The following is a 26,806-nucleotide window of genomic DNA, read 5'->3' as shown; positions in this document are numbered from 1 at the left end:
AAAACAAAAACCAATTTATTTGATATATAGTACCTACCTCTTTTAAAATTTCTTTAAAATAATCCAGCTCCATATTTTTTAAAGCTTCATTGCATAATTTCCTTACTCTGAAGCCCATGTTTTACCATTTTATCATCATATTTTGTATAGTTAGATCTAAATCTTTAATTTCTTGAAGCTTGGGAACTATTTCCTCCCATCCTCTGCTTTCATGAGCATCTAAAATAGAATTCATAGGTAGTAAATGTATGTGGATTTTTTTTAAGCGGGAGGACAAAAAGGAAGGATCCCTTCTGCCAACACAGTGCTGATGTCACTCACTTCAGCACTTCATATATGGCAAGTCTAGTGATCATCAACTTCTTCAGCTTTTGTTTGTCTGGAGAGATTTTCTCTCTCCTTAATTTTTTTTTTTGCGGTACGCAGGCCTCTCACTGTTGTGGCCTCTCTCGCTGCGGAGCACAGGCTCCGGACGCGCAGGCTCAGCGGCCACGGCTCATGGGCCCAGCCGCTCCGCGGCATGTGGGATCCTCCTGGACCTGGGCACGAACCCGTGTCCCCTGCATCGGCAGGCGGACTCTCAACCACTGCGCCACCAGGGAAGCCCCTCTCCTTAATTTTTTAATTGAAGTATAGTTGATATACAGTAATAATAGATGTTACAGGTGTACAATATAGCAATTCACACTTTTTATGTTTATACTACTTTAATAGTTACCATAAAATATTGGTTATATTCCCCACGTTATACAATATATTCTTGTAGCTTATTTTGTACCTAATTTATACCTCTTAACCTCCTACCCTTATATTGACCCTCTCCCCTTGCCTGTCCCCCTGGTAACCACTAGTTTATTTTCTGTATCTGTGAGTTTGCTTCTTTTCTGTTATATTCACTACTTTGATATATTTTTTAGATTCCACATATAAGTGATATCATACAGTATTTGTCTTCCTCTGACTTATTTCAGTTAACAGTGACCTCCAAGTACATCCAAGTTGTTGCAAATGGCAAAACTTCATTCATTTTTATGTGTGAGTAGTATTCCATTGTGTGTGTGTGTGTGTGTGTGTGTACTCGTACACCACGTCTTCTTTATCCATTCAACTGTTGATGGACACTTTGGTTGCTTCGACAATTGTAAATAGTGCTTCTGTGAACATTGGGATGCATGTGTCTTTTTGAATTAATGTTTTTGTGGGGTTTTTTTTGGATATATATCCAGGAGTGAAAATGCTGGGTCGTATGGTAGTTCTACTTTTAGTTTTTTAGGACCTCTATACTGTTTCCCGCAGTGGCTACCCCAGTGTACTTTCCCGCCAATAGTGTACGATGGTTCCCTTTTCTTCACATCCTCTCCAACGGTTGTTATTCATTTTCTTTTTGATGATAGCCATTCTGACCAGTGTGAGGTGATACTGTGGTTTTGATTTGCATTTCCCTCATGATTAGCGATGCTGACCATCTTTTCATGCACTTGATGGCCATCTGCATTTCTTTTTTGGGAAAATTTCTATTCAGTTCTTCTGCCCATTTTTTAATCGGGTTGTTTGTTTGTTTGTTTTAATGTTGAGTTGTCTGAGCTTTTTATATATGTAGGATATTAACCCCTTATCTGTCATATCATTTGAAAATGTTTTCTCCCAGTCTGTAGGTTGTATTTTCATTCTGTTTATGGTTTCCTTTGCTGTGCAAAATCTTTTAAGTTTAATTAGGTCCCATTTGTTTATGTTTGCTTTTATCTCCTTTGTTTTAGGAGATGAATCAAAAAAAAATATTCCTGCGATTTATGTCAAATAGTGTTCTCCCCCTGTTTTCCTCTAGGAGTTTTTTGGTATCCGTTATACATATATATTTTATTTACAGTCATCCATTGCTGAAGACTTAAATTGTTTATATATTTTGGATATTGTGAATAAAGCTGCAATGAACATGGAAGTGCAGATATCTCTTTGAGATCCCTATTTCAATTTCTTTTGACGTGTACCCAGACGTGGGTTTGCTGCATCATGTGGTAGTTCTATTTTTAAGATTTTGAGGAATCTCGTAGTGGCTTCACCAATTCACATTCCCCCTAACAGTATACAAGTTTTCCCTTTCTCAACATCCTTGTCAACACTTGTTATCTTTCTGATAATAGCAAAAGTAAAAGGTGTGACGTGATGTCTCACTGTGATTTTGATTTTGATTTTGATTTTCCTGGTAATTCATAATGTTGAGCACCTTTTCATGTACTTATTGGTCACTTGCATGTCTTCTATGGAAAATGTCTATTCAGATCCTTTGTGCATTTTCGAATCTTTGTTGTTGTTGTTATGGAGTTGTAAGAGTTCCCTATGTGCTTTGGATATGAATGCCTTATCACATATATGATTTTCAAATATTCTCCCCTTCTGTAGGTTTCTTTTTATTTTATTACTTGTTTCTTTTGCCATGCAGTAGCTTTTTAGTTTGATGTAGTCTCACTTATTTTTGCTTTTGTTGCTTCTGCTTTTGGTGTCACAGTCAGGAAATTGCTGCTGCCAAGATAAATGTCAAGGAGCTCTTTCCCTGTTTTCTTCTAGAAGTTTTACTGTTTCATGTCTTATGTTTGAGTCTTTAGTCCATTTCAAGTTCATTTTTCTGAGCAGTGTAAGATAGAGGTCCAATTGCATTCTTCTGCATGTGGTTATGCAGTTTCCCCAACAGCATTAATTGGGTAGACTCTCCTTTCCCTATTGAGTTTCCTGGCTCCCTTGTCAAATATTAGTAGACTGTGTGTGGGGGATTATTTATGGGCTCTCAACTATGTTCCATTGTTCTATGTGTCTATTTTTGTGGCAATACCATATTTAGATTACTAAAACTTTTAGTGTAATTTGAAATTAAGAAGTGTGAAGGCCCTGGATTCTTATTTTTCTTTCTCAGGATTGCTTTGGCTATATGGGGTCTTTTATGGCCCCACAAAAATGATAGGATTGTTTTTTCTATTTCTGTTGAAAAATGCCATTGGAATTTTGATAGGGATTGCATTGAATCTATAGACAGCTTTGCGTAATACAGACATTTAAATAATATTAATTCTTCCAATACATGATAATGGGATATATTCCCATTTGTTTGTGTCTTCTTCAATTTCTTTCGTCAAAGCCTTGTTTTCAGTGGACAGATATTTCACCTCCTTTGTTAAATTTATTCCTAAGTATTTTATGCTTTCAAATCCTTTTGTAAATTGGATTGGTTTCTTTGTTTCTTTTTCTTTTTCAAACGTTTAGTTATTAGTGGGCAGAAATGCAACTGTCTCATATATGTTTTGTATCCTGTAACTTAAACAAATTTGTTTATTCCAAGAATTTTTTTGTAGAGTCTTAGGATTTTCTGTATATAAGATCATATCATCTGCAAACAAGGGCAATTTTATTTCTTCCTTTCTGATTTGGATGCTTCTCATTTTTTGTCTTTCCGAATTGCTCTAGCTATGACTTCCAGTGCTATGTTGAGTAGGACTGGTGAGAATGGGCCCTGTTGTCTTTTTCCTGATCATGGAAGAAAAGTTTTCAACCTTTCACCACTGAGTGTGACATTGGCTGTGAGTTTGTCATATATGGCCTTTGTTGTGTTGCAGTATGTTCCTTCCAGTCCCAATTTGTTGAGAGTTTTTACCATGAGAGGATGTTGTATTATGTCAAATGCCTTTTATGCATTTTTTGAGATGATCATATAATTTTATCTTTCATTCTATTAATGTGACATATCACATTTATTGATTTCCATTCGTTGAACCAACCTTGCATCCCAGAGATAAATCCCACTTGATCATGGTGAATTATTATTTTAATGTGATGTTGAATTTGGTTTGCTAATATTTCTGAGAAATTTAGCATCTGTATTTATTGGGGTTATTGGGTTACTGGTCTGTAGTATCCTTACACTTTGGTTTTGGTAGCAGGATAATGCTGGCCCCATAAATTGAGTTTGCAGGTGTTTCCTTCTCTTCAATCTTTTGGAAGAGTTTGAGAAGGATGGACATTCATTCTTCTTTAAATGTTTGATATTCACCTGTGAAACCACCTGGTCCTGGGCTTTTCTGTGTTGGAAGTTTTTTGAACCTCCTTATTTGTAATTAGTCTGTTCAGATTTTCTATTTCTTCATGTTTCAGTCTTGGTAGTTTGTATGTATTTGAAGATTTTATCCATTTTTTCTAGATTGTCCAGTTTGTTGGTTTATAATTGTTGATAATAGTCTCTCAAGATCCTTTGTCCTCTGTGGTAGCAGTTGTAATATTTTCTCTTTAAATTCTCTTATTTATTTGAGCCCTCTCTTTTTTCTGATTTAGTCTACCTAAAGTTTTGTCAAATCTTTCTTTTCAAAAAACTAGCTCTTCATTTCTTTCTATTATTTTCTGGTCTCTATTTCATTTATTTGTGCTCTGATGTTTGTTATTTCCTTCCTTCTGCTAACATTTGCCTTAGTTTGTTATTTTTCTACTTCCTTGTTAAGTAAAGTGAGGTTCTTTATTTGAGATCCTTATTTTTCCTTAATGTACCATTTGTTGTTGTAAGCTTTCTTCTTAGAACTGCTTTTGTAGCATCCCAGAGATTTTCATATGTTATATTTTTGTTTGTTTTAAGATATTTCTTGATTTCTTGTTTGATTTCTTCTTTGACCCACTGGTTGTGCAGGAGCATATTGTTTAATATCCACATATTTGTTAATTTTCCAGCTTTACTTCTGTTATTGATTTCTAGTTTTATACCTTTGTGGTCAGAAAATATAATTACTATGATGTCAGTCTTCTTAAATTTGCTAAGCCTTGTTTTGTGACCTAACACTGCTCTATGCTGGAGAATGTACCATGTGTGCTTGAGAAGAATGTGAATTCTGCTGCTGTTGGATGGAATCTTCTGAATGTTTGTCAGATCCCTTTGGTTTAATGTATGGTTCATGTCCAACATTTATTTGTTGATTTTCTGTCTGAATGAACTATCCATTGTTGAAAGTGGTGTGTTGAGTTCCCCTACTATTATTGTATTTTTGTCTATTTCTCCCTTCATATCTGTTAGTATTTGCTTAATATAGTTAGGTGCTCTATTGTTGAGTGCATATATATTTATGATTGTTATATCTTCTTGATGAATTGACCTCTTTACTATTACATAATGACCATCTTGGTCTCTTGTTTCTATTTTTGCCTGAAGTCTATTTTGTCTGATGTAAATATAGCTACCTTTGCTTTCTTTTGGCTTCCACTTGCATGGAATATATTTTACCATGTCTTACTTTTGACATTCTGTGTGTCCTTAATACTCTACTGAGTCTCTTGTAGGCCGCATAATAGGGTCTTTTTTTTTCTATCCAGCCACCGTATGTCTTTTGACTGGAGAATTCAGTTCATTAATGTTTAAAGAATTACCGTTACTTAACAGTCAACTAATGCCATCGTATTTGTTGTTTTCTGGGTGTTTTGTGTTTTGTAACTCTATTTTTCTTTTATTCTTTTCTTTTTACCTTCTTTTGTAAATTAATGATTTTCTATAGTGGTGTACTTTGATTCCCTTCTGTTTATCTTTTCTGTATCTACTTTAAGTGTTTGCTTTGTGGTTACCGTGAGGCTCACATAAAACATATGATAATTTATCTTCGATCACATTAAAAACTCTATCCTTTTATCCCCTTTCATATTTTCGATGTCACCATTTACATTTTTTTTCAATTGAGGTATAATTGAAATATGATATTATATTAATATCAGTTGTGCAACATAGTGATTCAATACTTTTAAATATTGCAAAATGATCATAATAAGTGTTGTTAACATCCATCGCCATGTATAGTTACAATTTTTCTTGTACTGAGAACTACATCTTTTCATATTGTGTACCCACTAAAAGTTGTTGAAGCTATAGCTATTTTTAATACTTTCTTCCTCCAACTTTTATATTAGAATCAAGAAGTTGACACATCACCATATTACAGTATTAGAGCATGCTGAATCTGACTTTATGCTTGTTTTTACCAGTATGTTTCACATTTTCATTTGTTTTAATGTTACTAATTAGCATCCCTTTACTTCAGCTTGTAGAACTCTTTTCAACATTTCCTATAAGACAGGTTTAGTGGTGGTGAATTCCCTCCGTTTTTGTTTCTTAGGGAAAGTCTTTATTTCCCCTTCAATTCTGATTAACAACTTTTCTGGTTAAAACATTCTTGTTTGACAGTTTCTTTGTCTTAGCAGTTTTAATAGATCATCCCATTCTCTCCTGGCCTACAGAGTCTCTACTGAGAAATTTAGATATCCTTATGGGAGTTTCCTTGTATGAGAAAATTTTTTTCTGTTGCTGCTTTTATAATTATCTCATTGTCTTTGGTTTAGACAGTCTTATGATTATGTGCATTGCAAAAGATTACTTTGAGTTGAATTTTGAGGTGATCTATTAGCTTTATAAACTTGGATATCCAAATCCCTCCCAGGCATGGGACATTATCATCCATTATTTCTTTAAAGAAGCATTCTATCCCTTCCTCACTCTCTTCTCCTTCTGGGACTGCAGTGATGTGTTTGACGGTACCCCATAGGTCAGGTGGTATCTTCTTCATTCCTTTTCATTCTATTTTTTGTCTCCTCTAATTCAGTAATTTATTTTATTTTATGGAAGTATAGTTTATTTCCAATATTATGTTAGTTTCAGGTATACAATATAGTGATTTTATTTATTTATTTATTCACTCATTCATTTATTTTTGGCTGCACCATGTGGCACGTGTTATCTTAGTTCCCGAGCAGTGATCAAACCCATGCCCTGTGCAGTGAAAGTGCAGAGACCTAGCCACTGGACTGTCAGGGAATTCCTGATTTTATATTTTTATAAATTATACTCCATATAAGGTTATTACAAAATATAGGCTACATTTCTTGTGGTATATGTTATATTCATATGTTTTATTTATTTTTATACCTTGTAGTTTGTAACTGTTAATCCCCTTCCTATAATTTGCCACTCCTAAAAGCCTTTCTCAACTGGTAACTAGTTTGTATCTGTGATTCTGCTTCTTTTTTGTTACAGTCATTTGCTTGTTTTATTTATTTATTTTTTTGATTTCACATGTAAGTGAAAACATACAGTATTTTTCTTTCTCTATATGACTTTCACTAAGCTTAACCCTCCAGGTCCATCCATATTGTTGCAAATGACAAAATTTCAGGAGAGAGAGTGAAGTTTATAGATCATGTTCTCCAACTATAAAAATCTGTGAAATTGCTAAGGAGAATTCCCTTGTCAATTAAAAGTAGTGACAACAAAAGATCTCAGTTCTTATTACATGTGATTAAAATGAGCAACACTGCCCACCTCTAAAATCAAGTCAAAGTGATGGGGCAGCTTTAAATATCTTCTAATTTTTCATGATCTTAAAATTAGATAGAACTATTTTAAATGGACAAAGTAGATGAACATTCACATCCTTCCTAATTTTAAAATTCAATAGTTCTTGTTTAGTGATTGTTAGGATACTAGGGAACACAGCTGAGGACTCTAGTGTGGAATAGGAAGAGTTAAATCAAATGCTCTTTGGGCTTCTTATCAGTATCGCATTATAAATCCCATCTCTTTCCTCTTTTTTTTGTAGTAAGAGCAAACTTTATTTTCACATTTGGTAGATAACTAAGGCAGAGCATAAACAGTTTAGAGGAATAGAGAGGCAATGACTGCTGATTTTTCTAATAGTATATAGCCATTTGAGTAATTAATCTTGATCTATCCCCAGCAACTTTTTAATGCGAGGTAGTTATAAACCTTCCTAGGGATAACATTATAATTTCCAGACTGTGTCTATTATTTCTATCATGATAATTGGAATTGTGTGTTGTAATTTACTTAACTTAAGTTTCTTTTTTCCTTTTAGCATCTAGAGGTGCTCCATTTGCTTGTTTTGATGAAATAAATTCAAGAGGAGATAAGTTTGGAAACTGTGGCCGAAAGTATTGTAATTACCCGTATGTATTTAGAAAATTATAATTTTGTTTGGAATGTAGGTTGTATATTGATAAGATTCTGGAACATATTATGTACAAGCTAAGATGCCATTTTATAACAAGTTTTATCTTGTTTCATGATCTGAGCTGAACAGTATTACCTATTTCCTACAAACAACATGTGTTCAGTACCTATAATGTTAGAATAATGACCACAAAAATCACCTGTGTTTATTGATGGGCTGAGGTAGGCATTGTGTTAGGTCCTTTATATTCATTATATATTTATGCTATATATTATAAATATATATTTATATACATCAAATATTTGTAGTTAGAATTATTTATCCCATTGTACTAATGAAAAAAATCAAAGACCAATGATCATTTGCTCAAATTTCAGAAGCTAATATAGAACAGATCATGGCTGTCAGATTGCAAAAATGATTAGTTTTTCCCTTGCTACATTTCTGCACAAAACAAAAAGAGCCACATCATACATGAGTCAGTGTGCTCAAAAAAATTTACTTAGAGAAAATTTTTGAAATGTGGATTTAAGTTAGTAAAATACTTTAAAAATTTAGCTATATCAGCAATCTACATTATTTCTGTAAATAATAAGAAACTTTTCTTCTTCATTATGCTTCTAGCAATATGTTATGTGGAAAATTAGTTTGTACCTGGCCTCACAAAGCTTTAGTAAGACGCAGAAATTTATCTGTGATTTATACACATGTACGAGATGACGTGTGTACATCAACATTTCTACACACAGAGAGGACACCTAGAAAAACAATGACCACAGTTGTAAAACCTGAAGACAGAGATCAGACATTTGTAGAAGATGGCACTGTGTGTGGTCCTGAAATGGTAATTATAACTAAATATTTTAAGTGTTTTAAAAATTATTTTTTATGCTTATACTCATTTTGCCAATATACCAACCAATGCATTTTAAAACAGCCTTATTGAGGTATCATTTGCCGTAAATTCACCCATGGTAAGTGTACAATTCATTGCTTTTGATTAATTTATAGAGTTGCACAACCATCACCACATTCAGTTTTAGACCCTGCTATCGCCCCCCAGATTTCCCCGTTGCCCATATTGAACACCTCACCGCTAAGCAACACCCCTATTATTAACATCTAACAACAGTATGGTACATTTGCTATAATCAATGAAGCAATGTTGATACATTGTTTTTAACTGAATTCCATGCTTCATTCAGATTTCCTTGGCTTTTACCTAGTGTCCTTTTGCAGGATTCTACTCAGAATACCACAGGACATTTATTAAGCTCCTCTTGACAATTTCTCAAAATTTCCTTGTTTTTGATGGCCTTGACATTTTGGAGTAGAACTGGTTGATATTCTGTAGAATGTCCCTCAATTTGGATTTGTGTAATGTTTTTCTTGTGATTAGATTGGGTTTATGTGTTCTTGGGAGGAAAATGCACAGGTAAAGTGCCCTTTCATCATATCAAGTATATGTGCATGTTGACGTTAACCTTGATTACCTGGCTGAGGTAATGTTTCCAGATTTCTCACTGTAAAATTACTCTTTTCCCCCTCTTTCCATTTTGCACTTTATTGAAAAAAGTCACTATGTATATACCAGACTTAAAAAGTAGGAAGTTATGTTCCGTCTTATTGAGGGCTCGGGATCTACATACATTTTTTATTGAGGTATAGTTGATTTATGATATTATAAAAGTTTCAGGTATGCAGCAGAGTGATTCAACATTTTTATAGATTATACTCTAAAGTTATTATAAAATATTGGTTATAGTCCCTTTGCTGTATAATATATACTTGTAGTTTATTTATTTTACATATATTCTTTTTTTTTTTTTTATTTTACATATATTCTTAATCACCTGTGCCTCTCTTTCCCCTCCCCACTTCCCTATCCCCACTGGTAACCACTAGTTTGTTTTCTATACCTGTTTCTGTTTTGTTATGTTCACTCATTTCATATTTTAGATTCCATATATGTGATAATATATAGTATTTGTCTTTCTCTTTCTGACTTATTTCATTAAGTGTAATACCCTCAAGGTCCATCCATGTTGTCACAAAAGGCAAAATTTCATTTGTATTTATGGCTGAGTACTACTCTATTGTATATATGTACCACATCTTCTTTATCCATTCATCTGTTGATGGACACTTAGGTTGCTTCCGTATCTTAGCTATTATAAATAATGCTGCTATGAGCATTGGAGTGCATATGTCTTTTTGAATTAGTGTTTTCATTTTCTTTGCATGTATATTTAGGTATGGAATTGATGGATTACATGGTAATTCTATTTTTAGTTTTTTGAAGAACCGCCATACTGTTTTCCACAGTGGCTATAGCAAAATACATTCCCACCAACAGTACACTATGGTTTCCTTTTCTCCACACCCTCTCCAGCATTTATTATTTGTAGACTTTTGATGATAAACACTGGACAGGTGTGAGGTGATAATCTCATTGTGGTTTTGATTTGCATTTCTCTGATCATTAACAATTTTTTACATTTATTTTTTAATTTTAATTTTATTGGAGTATAGTTGATTTACAATGTTGTGTTAATTTCAGGTGTACAGCAAATTGATTCAGTTATACATGTACATATACTCATTCTTTTCTTAGATTCTTTTCTTGTATAGGTTTTCCCAGAATCTTGAGTAGAGTTCCCTGTGCTACACTGCAGATCCTTGCTGGTTTTCTATCTTATATATAGTAGTGTGTGTATATTCATCCCAAGCTCCTGACTTATCACTCCCCGCCATGTTTCCCCTTTGGTAACCATAAGTTTGGTTTTGATACCTGTAAGTCTGTTTCTGTTTTTTAAAAAAGAATTTGTTTCATTTTAAAAATTAGATTAGACATATGAGTGATATCATATGATAGTTATCTTTCTTTGTCTGACTTAGTTCACTTAATATGAAAATTCTCTAGGTCCATCCATGTTGCTGCAGATGGCATTATTTCGTCCCTTTTTATGTCTGAGTAATAGTCCATTGTATATGTGTACTACATCTTCTTTATCCATTTTTCTCTAGATGGACATTTAGGTTGCATCCAAATCTTGGCTATTGTAAATAGTGCTGCAGTGAACATTGGGGTATGTGTATCCTTTTGGATTATGGTTTTCTCTGGATATATGCCCAGGAATGGGATTGCTGGATCATATGGTAGTTCTACTTTTCGTTTTTTAAGTAGCTTCCATACTGTTCTCCACAGTGGTTGTACCAATTTACGTTCCCACCAACAGTGTAGGAGGGTTCCCTTTTCTCCACACCATCTCCAGAATTTATTGTTTGTAGACTTTTTGTTGATGGCCATTCTGACCGGTGTGAGGTGATACCTTTTGTAGTTTTGATTTGCATTTCTCTGATAATTAGTGATGTTGAACATCTTTTCATGTGCTTTTTGGCCATCTGTATGTTTTCTTTGGAGAAATGTCTATTTAGACCTTCTGTCCATTTTTTATTGGGTTGTTTGCTCTTTTGACATAGAGCTGCATGAGCTGTTTGTATATTTTGGAGATTAATCCCTCATTGGTAGCTTTGTTTGTAAATATTTTCTCCCATTCTGTGGGTTGTCTTTTCATTTTGTTTATGGTTTCCTTTGCAGTGCACAAGCATTTAAGTTTAATTAGGTCCCATTTGTTTATTTTTGTTTTTATTTCCATTACTCTAGGAGAGGGCTCAAAAAATATTTTGCTCTGATTTATGTCAAAGAGTGTTCTGCCTATGTTTTCCTCTAAGAGTTTTATAGTATCTGGTCTTATATTTAGGACTTTAATCCATTTTGAGTTTATTTTTGTGTATGAGGTAAAAGAATGTTCTAATTTCATTCTTGTACATGTAGCTGTCCAGTTTTACCAACACCACTTACTGAAAAGACTGTCTTTATTCCATTGTATATTCTTGCCTCATTTGTCGTAGATTGACCATAGGTGTGTGGGTGTATTTCTAGACTAAAGGAGACAGTAGAGAAAAATGTTCCAGACAAAGGAGCAAAATAAGAACCCACAAGAACTAAATGAAGTGGAGATGGACAAACTACCTGAAAAAGAATTCAGAGTAATGATAGTAAAGATCATCCAGGATCTCAGAAAAAGAATGGAGGGACAGACCAAGAAATTACAAGAGATGTTTAACAAAGAGCTAGAAGATTTAAAGAACAGATAGAGATGAACAATACAATAAGTGAAATGAAAAATACACTAGAAGGAATCAATAGCAGAGTAACTGAGGCAGAAAAACGAATAAGTGAGCTTGAAGACAGAATGGTAGAAATCACTGCCACAAGACAGAATAAAGGAAAAAGAATGAAAAGAAATGAGGGCAGTCTAAGAGACCTCTGGCGCAACATTAAATGCACCAACATTTGCATTAAAGGGGTCCCAGGAGGAGAAGAGAGAGAGAAAGGGCCTGAGAATATTTTTGAAGAGATTATAGCCAAAAATTCTCTAACTTTAGCAAGGAAACAGTCACTCAAGTCCAGGAAATGCAGAGAATCCCATACAAGAGAAACCCAAGGATTAACACACTGAGACACATATTAATGAAACAAATAAAAATTAAAGACAAGAAAAAATATTAAAAGCCACAAGGGAAAATCAACAAATAACACACAAGGGAACCCTGATAAGGCTATCAGCTGATTTTTCAGCAGAAACTCTGCAGGCCAGAAGGGAATGGCTCTGCATATTTTAAATGATGAAAGGGAAAAACCTACAACCAAGAATATGCTATCCAACAAGGCTCTCATTCAGATTTGATGGAAAAATCAAAAGTTTTCCAGACAAGCAAAAGCTAAGAGAATTCAGCACCACCAAACCAGCATTATAAAAAATCCTAAAGGAAATTCTCTAGGTGGAAAAGAAAAGGCCACAACAAGAAGAAAGAAAATTATGAATGGAGCAGCTCACCATTAAAGGCAAACATAAAGTAAAGGTAGGAATTCATCCACACACAAATATGATATCAAAACAAGCAATTGTGAGAAGAGGGGAGTACAAATACAGGATATTGGAAATGCATTTGAAACTAAGAGATCAATAATTTTAAACAGTCTGGTATACATATAGACTGCTATATCGAAACCTCATGGGAACTACACAACAAAAATCTACAATAGATACACAGACAAAAAAGAAAAAGCAATCTAAGCACATCACTAAAGATCTCAAGTGCTCATGGAACATTCTCCAGGATAGACCATACCTTGGGTCATGAAGCAAACCTCAGTAAATTTAAGAAAATCGAAATCACATCAAGCATCTTTTCTGACCACAATGCTATGAGACAAGATATCAGTTACAGGGAAAAAAACTGTAAAAAGTATAAACACATGGAGGCTAAACAGTATGCTACTAAATAACCAAGAGATCACTGAAGAAATCAAAGAGGAAATCAAAAAATACCTAGAGACAAATTACAATGAAAGCACGATGATCCAAAACCTATGGGATGCAGCAAAAGCAGTTCTAAGAGGACAGTTTATAGCAATACAAACCTACCTCAAGAAACAAGAAAAATCTCAAATAAATCTAACCTTACACCTAAAGGAATTAGAGAAAGAAGAACAAACAAAACCCAAAGTTAGTAGAAGGAAAGAAATCATAAAGATCAGAGCAGAAATAAATGAAATAGAGACAAAGAAAAAAATAGCTAAGATCAATGAAACTAAAAGTTGGTTCTTTGAGAAGTTAAACAGAATTGATAAACCTTTAGCCAGACTCATCAAGAAAGAAAAGCAGAGGACTCAAGTCAATAAAATTAAAATTGAAAAAGGACAAGTTACAACTGATGATTATGAATTTTCAGCATCTTTTTATGTGCCTGTTTGCCTTCTGTATGTCTTCCTGGGAAAAATATCTATTCAGGTCTTCTGTTCATTTTTTAATTGAGTATTTTGGGTTTTTGATACTGAGTTGTATGACCTGTGTATGTATTTTGCATATTAACCCCTTGTTGATCATATCATTTGTAAATATTTTCTCCAATTCAGTAGGTTTTCTTCATTTTGTCAATGGTTTCCTTGCTGTGCAAAAGCTTTTGAGTTTAATTAGGTCCTGTTTGTTTATTTTTGCTTTTGTTTCCTTTATCTTAGGTTACAGACCAAAAAAAATTATCGCTACAATTTATGACAAAGAGCATTCTTTTATGTTTTCTTCAAGAAGTTTTATGGTTTCCAGTCTTACATTTAGGTATTTAATCCATTTTCAGTTTATTTTTTGTCTATGGGTTGAGAAAATGTTCTAAATTAATTATTTTACATGTAGCTGTCCAGTTTTCCCAGCATCACTTATTGATGTCTTTTTACCATTGTCTATTCTTGCTTCCTTTGTGATAGATTAATTCACCATAAGTGTGTTGGTTTACTTCTGGGCTCTCTATATGGGTCCATTAATCTGTGTGTCTTTTTTATGCCAGTACCATATTGTTTTGATTACTGTTGCTTTGTGATATAGTGTGAAATCAGGGAGAGTTATACATCCTCCTTTGTTCTTTTTCTCAAGATTGTTTTGGCTATTTGGGGTCTTTTGGGGTTCCATATACATTTTAGAATTATTTGTTCTATTTCAGTGAAAATTTGTCATGGGTATCTTGATAGGGCTTGCATTAAATCTGTAGATTGCTTTAGGTAGTATGGATGTTTTAACAATATTCTTCCAGTCTGTGAACACAGTACATCTTTCCATCTGTTTGTATTGTCATCAGTTACTTTCATCAGTGTCTTACAGTTTTCTAAGTACTGGTCTTTTACCTCCTTAGTTAGATTTATTCCTAGGTATTGTATTATTTTGATGCAACTGGAATTGGAATTTTGAAAAAAATTTCTCTGATAGTATATAGAAATGGGGCAGATTTCTGTATATTAGTTTTGTATCACGCATCTTTACTGAATTAGCTTTAGTAGTTTTTGTGGTATTTTTAGGGTTTCCTATACATAATATCATGTCATCTGCAAACAGTGACGGTTTTATTTCTTCCTTTTCAATTTGGATTTCTTTTATTTTTTTCTTGTCTGATTGTTCTGGCTAGGACTTAAAATACTATGGTGAATAAAAGTGGTGAGAGGGGGCATTCTTGTCTTGTTCCTGATCTTAGAGGAAATGGTTTCAGCTTTTCACCATTGAGTATGATGTTAGCTATGGAGTTAGCATGTATGTCCCTTATTACATTGAGGTATATTCCTTCTATTCCCACTTTGTTGAGAGTTTGTATTATAAGTGGCATTGAATTTTGTCAATAGATTTTTCTGCATGTATTGAGATAATCATATAATTTTTATTCTTAAATTTGTTAATATGTGTATCACATTGATTGAATTGTGGGTATTGAACCATTTTTGTATCTCTGGAATACATTCCCACTGCATCATGGTGTATGATCTTTTTCATATATTGTTGGATTTGGTTTGCTAATATTTTGTTGAGGATTTTTGCATCTATGTTTGTCAGTGATATTTCCTTGTAATTTTCTTTTTCGTGTGTGATATCTTAGTCTGGTTTTGGTATCAGGGTGATACTGGCCTCTTAGAATGATTTTGGGTACATTTCTTTCTCTGCAATTTTTTAGAATAATTTGAGCAAAATAGCTGTTAACTCTCTTACAAATGTTTGGTAGAATTTTACTGTGAATCCATCTAGTCCTGGACTTCTGTTTGTTGGGAGTGTTTTTAAATTACTGATTCTGTTTCATACTGGTGTAATTGGTCTGTTCAGATTTTGTTTTTACCCCTTATTCAGTCTTGGGAAATTGTACATTTCTAGGACTTTGTCCATTTCATTGTCATATAATTTTTGGAATATCTTTTATGATCCTTTGTATTTCTGTTGTGTTAGTTGTAACTTTTTTTTTTTTTCCATTTCTGGTATTATTGATTTGGGCCCTCTCTCTTCTTTTTCTTGATGGGTCTGGCTAAAGGTTTATTAATTTTGTTTCTATTTCAAGGAACCAGCTCTTGTTTCATTGGTCTCTTCTATTGTGTGTGGGGTTTTTTTGTCCCTATTTTAGTTATTTTGGCTCTGATCTTTATGATTTCACTCTTTCAAATAACTTTGGATTTTGTTTGTTCTTCTTTTTCTAGTTCCTTTAAGTAACTAAAGGAGTTTAAGTTGTTTAAGTTAAGTTGTTAAGTAAGTTTAAGTTGTTTGAGATTTTTCTTGTCTCCTGAGGTATACTTGTATCATTATAATCTTCCTTCTTAGAACTACCTTTGCTGCATTCCATGGATTTTCAATTATAGTGTTTTAATTTTCGTTGTCTCCAGGCATTTAAAATTTCTTATTTGATTTCTTCAGTGATACATTTTTGTTGTGTAGCATATTATTCAGGCTCCATGTTTGTTTGTTTTTTTTTCCTCATAGTTAATTTCTAGTCTCAATCACCTTGTGGTCAGAAAAGATGCTTTATATGATCTCAACTAAATTTACCTGGACTTGTTTTGTGGCCTAGTATCTTTTTTTTGTGGCACGTGATCTGTCCTGGAGAATGTTCCCTGTGCACTTGAAAAGAATGTGTATTCTACTGCTTTAGATGGAATGTTCTATATATATCTATGAAGTCTCTTTGTTTTAATGTGTTATTTAAGGCCAGTGTTTCCTTACTGATTTTCTGTCAGTATGATCTCTTCATTGTTGTAAGTGGGCTGTTAAAGTCCCCCACTATTATTGTGTTACTGTCAATTTCTCCCTTTATGTCTGTTAATATTTGCTTCATGTGTTTAATTGCTTCTATGTTGGGTGCATGCATATTTAAAGGTTTTCTTATCTTGTGCTAATCCTTTTATCATTGTCATCATTTATATTATCATCTCTGTTTCTTATAACAGTCTTTATTTTAAAGTCTATTTTGTGTGATATAATTATTGCTATCCTGGCTTTCTTTTTGTTTCCATTTGTATGGAATACCCTTTTTTATTCCCTCACAGTCCATGTGTGTCTTTAGCTCTGAAGTGAGTCTCTTGTAGGCAGCATGTATATGATCTTGTTTCTGTATTCATTTAGCTACTCTGTGTCTTTTGATTGGAACATTTAGTCCACTTTCCTTTAAAGTAATTATTGATAGTCATGTACTTATTGCTATTTTATTATTTGTTTTGGGGTTGTTTTTGTACTTCTCTATTTGTCACTTTCTCTTTTTTCTCTCTTACCTTCTGATTTAATGACTATAGTTAGTGTTATGTTTGCACACTCATTATCTTTTTTTGTGTGTGTGTATCTATTATAGATTTTTTGTTTGTGGTTGACATGAAGTTTATATAAAACTATATATATATATATATATATATATATATAATTTTAAATTGCTGATTTCTGAAGTTCAACCACATTTTAACAATCCTGCATTTTACTCCCCTTCCCCCACATTTTTGACATCATGTTTCACATATTTTTGTTTTTCATATCCCTTTACTATTCATTGTGGATTAAGTGACTTTACTATTTTTGTCTTTTAACCTTCCGTGTATATAAATATGTGGTTGATTTACTACCATTACTATATATTTTCATTAACCAGTGAGATTTTTTGTTTTGTAATTTTCACGTTTCTAGTTGTGGCCTTTTCATTTTCATTTAGAGAAGTTCCTTTAACATTTTTTGTAAAGGTGGCTTGCTGGTGCTGAACTCCCTTAGCTTTTGCTTGCCTGTAAAACTGTTGATCTTACCATCAAATCTGAATGAAAGCCTTGCCAGCTAGAGTATTGTTGGTTGTCGTTTTTCTTCCTTTCATCACTTTAAAAATATTGTGCCACCCCCTTCTGACCTGCAAAGTTTCTGCTGAAAAGTCAGTGAATAGTCTTATAGGAGTTCCCGTGTATGTAATTTGTTGTTTTCCCCTTTTTGCTTTTAATATTCTTTGTCTTTAATTTTTGCCATTTTCACTACAGTGTGTCTTGGTCTAGTCCTCTTTGGGTTGATCCTATTTGGAACTTTCTCTGCTTCCTGTGCTTGGATGTCTGCTTCCTTTTCCAGGTTAGGGATTTTTTTCAGCTATTACATTTTGAAATATGTTTTCAGTCCCTTTCCCTCTCTCTTCTCCTTCCGAGATCTCTATAAAATGAATATTAGTGCACAGAATATTGTACCAGAGGTCTCTTAAACTTTCCTCATTTCCTCTTATTCTTTTTTCTGTTCGGCATCAGTGATTTCCACTACTGTCTTCCAGCTCACTGATCCACTCCTCTGTATCAATTAGTCTATAATTGATTTCTTCTAGTGTGTTTTCTATTTCAGTTATTGTATTCTTCATCTCTGTTTGGTTGTTCCTTATATTTTCTAACTCTTTTTTAGAAACTTCTAACTTTTCACTCTTTTCTTCCAATCTTCTCCTGAGTTCTTTGATCATTACCTTCAATTCTTTGTTGGGTAGAACTTGCAGATCATTTTAAAGTTTCAAGACTTGTTGTTAAGCTCTTTGAAGGCATAGAGTAAATATTTTAGGGTCTAAATTTTACTTTAGGCTAAATTTGCCCCAGTTCTGAGTTGTGACCCTTCTATGGTCTCTATTGAATATTCTGTTCATTCAACATGGCCTGTACATTCACGCTGTTAGGACCTTGTATGATTTCCAGGTTGTGTGATTTCAGGAACTATTCATCTTATAGTTCCTTGCTAATTTTTTTCCTCTGAAAGTAGTTCTTGTTCAGTCTTATGGATGTTAGCCCTGTGCAGGTGCAGATTGTATTCAGCCAAAGACAGAAGGCAGTTCCTATGTAGGTTTATAGAACTCTTTCATTTGTAGTTCCCTCCTCTAGAATAGTCTTCCCAGCAAATTCTAGGTTCCACAGCCTCCTAACCTTCACATACTTGAATCTCCATCTTCTTTACTCAACAAGATTTCCCGACTGTGTTTGGGTTCCTCCTCACTGCATCTTAATCAGGAAATTGCCTCCAAGCAAAGAGCCTGGAAAATAGGAGGGCTCACCTCATTTGTTTTTTTTTTTTTTCTCAGAGATCATAGTCTTGTTCTGCCTATAGTCCAATGTGTACAAATAGTTGTTTTCTATAATTTGTCTAGTTTTCTAGTTATTTACGGTAGGTGGGTAATGGTGGACCATTATTGAGCCTATAAATAATTGTATTGCCATAAAAAGTGAAGGAACAGTAAATGTATTGTTTCTGAATTTGAGGGCACTAGTGAGAACCAGTTCCTAGTTTTAAAATGTTTCATTTCAGTTTATAAAAGCATAGCTAATAAACTGAGGATTAGAAATGCATCAAAAAGAAAGAAAAAGGGCTTTCTGATATATCATCTGAAATGTATAACCACAGTTAATTTTTCTCATTATTTAATTTAGCCCTGTATAATTGATTCTTATTCCCCTGGATTTTGAGTTAGCAGTTTGCTTTCATATGGCATTATGTTCCTGGATATAAAGGATTCCAATAAAGCCTGATTCAGCCTTATGGTGTGTTCTGAAATTGTCTACTCAGTATCAGCTTAAGCACCATATCCTGTACCTGTGAGTCTAATTCTTGGATTCAAATAGTTTAGAATACCTGATATGATCCTTTCTACATGTCAACGAAGACCTAGTTTCTATCCTGTACCTGAAAACAGAAACTTTAGGTAAACATTAGAGAAAAGCACAAACTATCAGTTGATCAAAAGCCTGAAAAGTTTGAATGGTTCATTTATTAGAGTCATCAGTAGAATGGGAATGGAGAAAAGCAAAATCTCTTATTTTGCAGACAGGGGTGTGATAATAACTATTTATTAAGAGTTTGATCAAAGTTTCTCTTGAGGATAAGAAAATATTATGAAGAGAAGTGGACTTGAGTTTCTACAAGCATTCAATCCATTCTAGTTACATGTACAATATATGAAACATTTATGCTGAGAACATTATTAATAACATTTAAAATTAACCTAGGGAAGGCTGGCTGAATTTCTTTGACAGTTCTTCCTATGCGGCTCTGACATTGCTATCTATTAGGAAATAATGGAGAATGTCATAAATTAGGAGTTTGGGATTACAATATACACGCTACTATGTATAAACTAGGTACACAACAAGGACCTACTGTATAGCACAGAGAACTATATTCAAGGTCTTATAACAACCTATAATGGAAAAGAACCTGAAAAGAAAACATATATATATATCTGAATCACTTTGCTGTACACCTGAAACTAACACAGCATTGTAAATTAACTACTTAAATTTAAAAATGGATTAAAAAAAGAAAGATATTGTAAAATTCTTCCCAACTGCAATTAGGAACAATAGTTTCTCTTATTTTGTAAAAAGCCATTACGATATGATGAGTTTTCATTAAAAAATTAATATCTTACAAAAATAAATAAATAATGGAGAATACCAAACAAATTGTAATTATTTCTAGCATTCTTATATTTATGAGATAAGAGAACAAATCTGTTATTTTCTGATGGCAATCTCAGAAATCTCAAATATAGTTTTAGGTATTATTAAAATCATGAAGAAAAAAAATATTTTTTTTGTTTTTGTTTTTGTTTTTGTTTTTTTTGTGGTACGCGGGCCTCTCACTGCTGTGGCCTCTCCCGTTGCGGAGCACAGGTTCTGGACGCGCAGGCTCAGCGGCCATGGCTCACGGGACCAGCCGCTCCGCGGCATGTGGGATCTTCCCGGACCGGGGCACGAACCCGTGTCCCCTGCATCGGCAGGCAGACTCTCAACCACTGCGCCACCAGGGAAGCCCGAAAAAAAATATTTTTGACTTTAGACTCTGACCTTGGTAAGGTAAAGTCACCAGAGTTGTCCAAGGTGGTTACTTAATTTAAAAGGATTATTGGTTATCTAGTAAAAATTGCTTAACTCCCTGTTAATCAAAGTGACAGTGCAAGAGCTTACATAAAATGGGAAAAGGTACTAAAATTATAGGGAACTTTAGCTCTTTCAAAAAACGGGGAGGTTTTTAAAAATACCCATTTACATAATACAAAGCACAGAAAATTATTCTGGTGAAATATTGAATCTCTGCCATCCAGGTAAATTTATAGAAAGTAAACAAAAACCTTGTACTACCACTGTTAAGAGCAAATTGAATACTTCACAAGCAATTTCCATGTATACAATTTTTAAAAACCCAAATTCTAATTTTGCATCAATATAGTATGAGGCTTTACAGTATTCACGAGGATATTTTTAAAATTATCTTATGAATGACCCCACCAAAATTGAACAATTGTTGCTAAATTTTTTTCAGAATCATTATTTTCTTGTGCATAGGTATTATCAACAAAACCAAGGTTACCTTGCACAAAATATCTATAATTTTCCATATTCATTCAAGCCTTGACTTTCACTGTCCTCTTTCATATTCTGAAACAACCAGATATAGCATTAGGATAAAAGAGTTTTGTCTTTTGAGAAGCAATTACACATCCTATTATCCTGAGACATAATTGTCTTCTGCCATTATTGCTACTGGCATGTCCTAATTGTAGTAATTATAATTTTTAACCCAATTAAGTTATATTTCAGAAAGATGTAAAGGTAGATAATTTATTTCTGCCTCTCATACAGAAGCTAGTTAGCAGCCTAAAAACTCATACACACCTAATACAATCCCTTACAGTCACACTCATTTTCTTTTTAAAGTGACAAAAATGAACAAGTTAATACAACCCAAAGGTATAGCCATTCTGTAATATATAAACTAAGCAAAATTGTATGTGTATACACATGTGTATATGCATATATACAAGCACTCACAAATATAACATCATGGGCAGACTTACTGACTTGGTCAAGAATCAGAAACAAAAACAAAGCAACAAAAAACCAAAATGAGAAGAAAAAAAGAGAAATGGAGAATCAGCCAAGTTAAATTTTTGATGCCACTTGGGAATCACCCTACTTTAGAGGCATTAGGTAAAAGAATGTTGAAATACAGTCGTTAGGTTCAAAGTAAAATCTGCTAATGTCCTATAGAGTAATAAAACCATAATTTCGGGTTATCATTTCAATCAGACAAAACTCATTTACATTTCGGCCAGACAGAAACTATGTTAACATATAAGTTCACAAAATCTAGGCTCTTATCAGTACTGACTAGCAAGTTATACAAAGTACATTCCTTAAATAATTAAATAACCTTTAGGTTTACCTTAGATGGGTCCTTTAATGAATGTTCAAAAATGACATTGAAAAGAAATGTGGTTCTCCAATTTTCTCTGTTTACAAGTGTGGACAATTTTTAACAGGTATATTAGCAATATTCCAGCAATATTTGTTTTTAATGACCTCCATACCTCTTTTTAACAGCAACATTACTTTTAAGTAATTTTTATACAGATCATTTTTTTATGTTCGGCAATATGTAATCAAGTGCTTTTGCATGCACTATAGGGAGTAATTTTTTAGCTAACATTTGAAGATCTCATGTGAATACTAGTTTGGGGCGAGTAAGTTATTATATGATCAAGCATTTTTCCTCCTTTGGAATGTTTTTGCAACAACTTTCTTGAATTGTATTCATTGTTTCAGTAGAACCTCCAAATTTACACTGATTTTAACTTCTTATAATCAACTCTGATTTTCTTCTGATTGGTAGATGAATGTTTTAATTAAATTGAATACTATTATTACAATATTATATTCTGCTGTAACATATTATAGTTATCACTTATGTTATACATAAGAACAAGAGAACAGTTAATAATATAGCATACTATAATTTTAGAATGTTTTAGAATGTTCTAATATCCTATAAACAAACAATATATCTAACAACCATTTAATGTTCTAATGAGTCCTAGAAATTATTAATTCCAAGAGCTACTCTGGAAAATTAAATAAATGTACATTTCTTTTGAGAGAAAGTCTCAAGGTTTGCTTGCTAAATTCAAATTTATTTTTATATAATGCTCTTTGGTAATAGTGCAAGAAAATAATCCAAGTGTCTGTCACATCTTGCTCATTTGGAAACCTATAGATACAAATAAGACCTGAGATCTCTCTCCCCTTGAAATGTAAATGATATTGGCTCAAATCTCTATTTCAGAATTCTGATCCTCTTCTTTCTGCATACCCTGTTATTATGATCCAAAGACACAACTCACCAAAGAACAAAACTCTTTTGTAAAGTATTGACTTTACTGAAAAATTTTGTATAATTGGGAAAGGCCACACAATTTAATGCCATAAATTAGGACAATGTAATTCACACATTAAACATTCTTTTTCTTAGAAGGCCTTTTAGCCATCTCACCCATGGGAGTCTCTCATTGTCCTATTACCTCATATAATTACCTGTTATCCTTGCTTTCTTCTCATTTTCTTCCCCATATGGAATAGTAACTTACCTTCCTTTGCTCCTCATACCAATGATTTTAATACCTCAGCCTCCCACTCGAAGCTTCTTAACCCTGACTGCACATGATAATCACCTGGACCCTAGCCCCAGAGATTTTAATATAACGGTCTCGGGAGGTACCCAGGCCTGTGTATTTTTTAAATGCTTCTCAGATAATTATTGAACTGAAGGGACTAATCAAATTATTTTTCCAGATATTTCTCTTTCTAAGAGGACTTCTGGTGCTAGATGGTAAGAAAATAAAAGTTTCAACTTCTTATATAAGACTATACATTTACAATCTGAAAGCATATAGCTTATTTCACATTTATTTCAATGCAGTCACAATTATTACTTTATGTTTTGGATTTTTATGCCAATTCTTGGTAATACAAATTCTTGAATTTTCTTGAATTTTTTCTTATGTATTATCTATGCACACAATCTGATGGTTTGACTGAATTTGTTTTTTTACTTCTTTTGCTTTGTTTCAGTATTGTCTGAGATTTAACTGTGTAGAGCTTAAATACCATGTCAATTTTCAGAGTTGCAATTCTGCCAGAGATTGTAATTCAAATGGAGTAAGTAATTTCAGTTTTCATTTTAAGCAACATGCTTTGAACAATTCAGTAAACAGTTTGGAGATTTAAAGAAATCATTTGAATAATTTTTTTGATCACTTTCATGCTGCTTGGTGTCATTTAACAGTTTGTAACTTATAACTTCAATCTTATCTTCTTGAGAAATCTTGCCAAACTGTTTATTAGAGAAGATAAAGTAGAAACATTTAAGATGATTCTGGATGTATAAAATGTTTGGTAAATATGTGGGCTGGATGTGCTATAAGCACTATGTGTTACCATCTAACCAAAATGATCTTATTTTTACAGAGAGAAGGCAGGAAATGGTAAATAAAGGTCATTAGGATTTTCTTGCTGGTCTTGCTCATTAGTTTAGTGTCTGGGCTGTTCTGTGAAACTAGGAAGTAAATGGTAATTAGAGGCATGTTACTGGTGATTGACAATAGTTTGGTCTGGCTGTGGGGAGAGTTGAAAGAATTTATCTGGCAAAAGAATTTATTTGGCAAAAATTGATTTGGCAACAGAAGCCATATACTTTCTACAGTATGGGAAATGTCAAGAGAAAATTTGTTGAATTTGTCTATTTAAGGTAAATTCTCTGGAATGGATAAATTCTCTGGAATAAATTCTCTGTTGAATACGTGTAGAATATTAACTGGCCTCTATTGAAAACCATCTTTGTACATAAAAATGGTTCTATTTTCTGATTATTCTAGGTCTGCAACAATTTTAACAATTGCCATTGTAAAATGGGGTTTGCTCCTCCTCGTTGCAAGCCAATGGCAGGAGATTTTGGAAGTATTGATGATGGACACAGGGGCAAAGTTGGTTAGTGTCTTTAAAACTTTATTAATCAAAGACAATATGTAAGACAATAGATTACAGTTGTAGGTTCCAAGTCACATTGCAAAGCAACTAATGTCAACAAATACGATTTTACTTTACTTGTAAGATTTTAAAAGACTCTAAGACAGCTAAGTTTGAACTCTTCTTTATATATCAACACTGACATTGTCTAACAAAAAGTGTAACTAGTGGTAGGAAATTTTAAAAGTAGAAATTCCAGTGCATATAATTTGATTAGTTAATTTAGATTATTTACTTTGTATTGTCTCATATATTCCTAGTTTTAAATGATGTTCGTAGTCGTTGTAATATTAATGCCACCAGAATCTTTCAAGGCTACTCCTTTCTCCTGCATTTTAGGGGCTACAATCTCATCTTTAGAATTTTCCCTTTAGGATATCCCCTCTAGGGTTCCTGAGTAGTATTTTGAGATCAAGCAGGCCTGGATGAGACTGGGAACACATGGGGGATAGTCCCTGGTTCCAGAAGGTTATTGGAGCCCACCTAAACTAACCTGGGAGAAGAGGAGGTCTGTCTACCTTTACAAACCCTTTTTCTTTTGGGGCAATTAAATGGTGAACTCCTGGGCAGACTTATGTGTAGCTTGACTATTAGTGGGGGGCATACCTAGGGTGAGTAACTTTTCAGACAGCTAAAACACAGCTGTATCAGACGGTGTATCAGACCAAAAAATAAACATAATCATTTAACATATACAACTACACGTATATTATTATTTTCACATAAATATGTTGAAAGAATAGGCATTTATTTGAAATTGTATATTATTCTGTACTGTGTACTTTTGTTACATAAATTGCTATTATTTAAGTGAAATAGCAATAGAACTAGTAAACAGTGCTGATCAATAGTAGTTTATAGAACAACCAATTAAAAAATAAAATATGTGAGCAAAAACAGCAATACTTTATAATGAGAATATTTTATAATGTAACCTCTGATACAGCAATTTATTTTACCTCTTTTTAAAAATTCTTTACTAGATATTTAAATTTTGCATGGCTATCTTATTGTTTATTCTCAAGATACATAAACATAGGACTTTTAGAAAGGAGAAAGAATATAAATATGATAAGAATGATTAAAGATATGCTCATATTTAATGAACATAACATTGACATGCTTCCTTCTGTGCCATAATACAGTCAGACATATTTTTGATTTTTGGTTTCATTTTCCAGTTATACTTTCCTGAACTGCTTGCAGCCTGTAAGACATTCTTCTTTTAAGTAGTAGCAAAATGGAATAGAATCAAATGTAAAATTCATTTTGACTTGAAGCTCTGTTTTAACAAACCCACATTTACTGAATTCTGCTGTCAGTCCATCGTGGTGGCATTAAGCTAAGTATCTTGACAAAAGCATTTGAGCATGGGATACTTGGGTCTTATTTACTAGACACAGCAGGTTTTCAGGCTTGGAAATGTTATTTTGCAGCTCTTCAAAACTCATTCTCTTTGTTTCTACAGGCTTATTCTAGTAGGCCACCTCTCTGTCAATCAGCTCCTTTGCATATTTAAATTCATCTTATAGGCTGTCCATGTCTATAAGGCCCATCATATTTATACACTCCAAAGCACATTGGATGTCATGTGTTAAATCTCTCTTTCTCAGGGAGCATGCTTTAAGGCATAGAAGTAATCTTAATTAGTGAAATCTAAGTTGAATTCCACATAAATTACAGTTTTAATAAAGGAACTGAGAAGGTCCTTCTTAACTTGCTTACCCATTTCTGGTTACATTTTTTTGAGTTCTGAAGCAGTCTTATTTCCAAAAATATGAGTCATTTTTTCATTGTATGAGTTGTCACAACCTGTGCAAATCATAGAACTACCCAGGTGCAGTCAGTGCATCCTTTTCTATAATCCTGATGGCCCCTTCACAGGTCATCAGATTGTTTTGGAGAAATAGCACATAAATTTCTGCTTCACTACACACTTTTTTTCCTATTCTCATCCTCTGTGAATTTCAAAATTAGAGAAGTACATTCTTCTTGTCCAAACTTTTAAAAATTAGATTTTACATCTTAAATATTTTAACATATCTTTTATGGTCAGTAAGGAGTACAGTCATCTCCTACACTTGTTTAAGGAAGCAATTTCTTTCCATTTTGT

General features: G+C 33.3%; 1 protein-coding gene across 1 annotated transcript in view; it reads left to right on the top strand.

Annotated features, from left to right (window-relative positions):
- LOC136141917 (disintegrin and metalloproteinase domain-containing protein 5-like) overlaps positions 1-26,806 on the top strand; it is a 144,748-nt gene that overhangs the window by 91,366 nt on the left and 26,576 nt on the right. Inside the window, exons 15-18 of the mRNA XM_065900073.1 lie at positions 7,884-7,974; positions 8,604-8,823; positions 23,740-23,826; positions 24,543-24,654. Of these exons, the coding sequence (XP_065756145.1) occupies positions 7,884-7,974; positions 8,604-8,823; positions 23,740-23,826; positions 24,543-24,654 (510 nt within the window). The remainder of the gene's footprint in view (positions 1-7,883; positions 7,975-8,603; positions 8,824-23,739; positions 23,827-24,542; positions 24,655-26,806) is intronic.

The sequence above is a fragment of the Phocoena phocoena genome, chromosome 21 (assembly GCF_963924675.1).
Source record: "Phocoena phocoena chromosome 21, mPhoPho1.1, whole genome shotgun sequence".
Lineage (NCBI taxonomy): Eukaryota > Metazoa > Chordata > Mammalia > Artiodactyla > Phocoenidae > Phocoena > Phocoena phocoena.
Note: the sequence above shows the minus strand (reverse complement) of the source record. Positions and strands in the feature narration are given on the sequence as shown.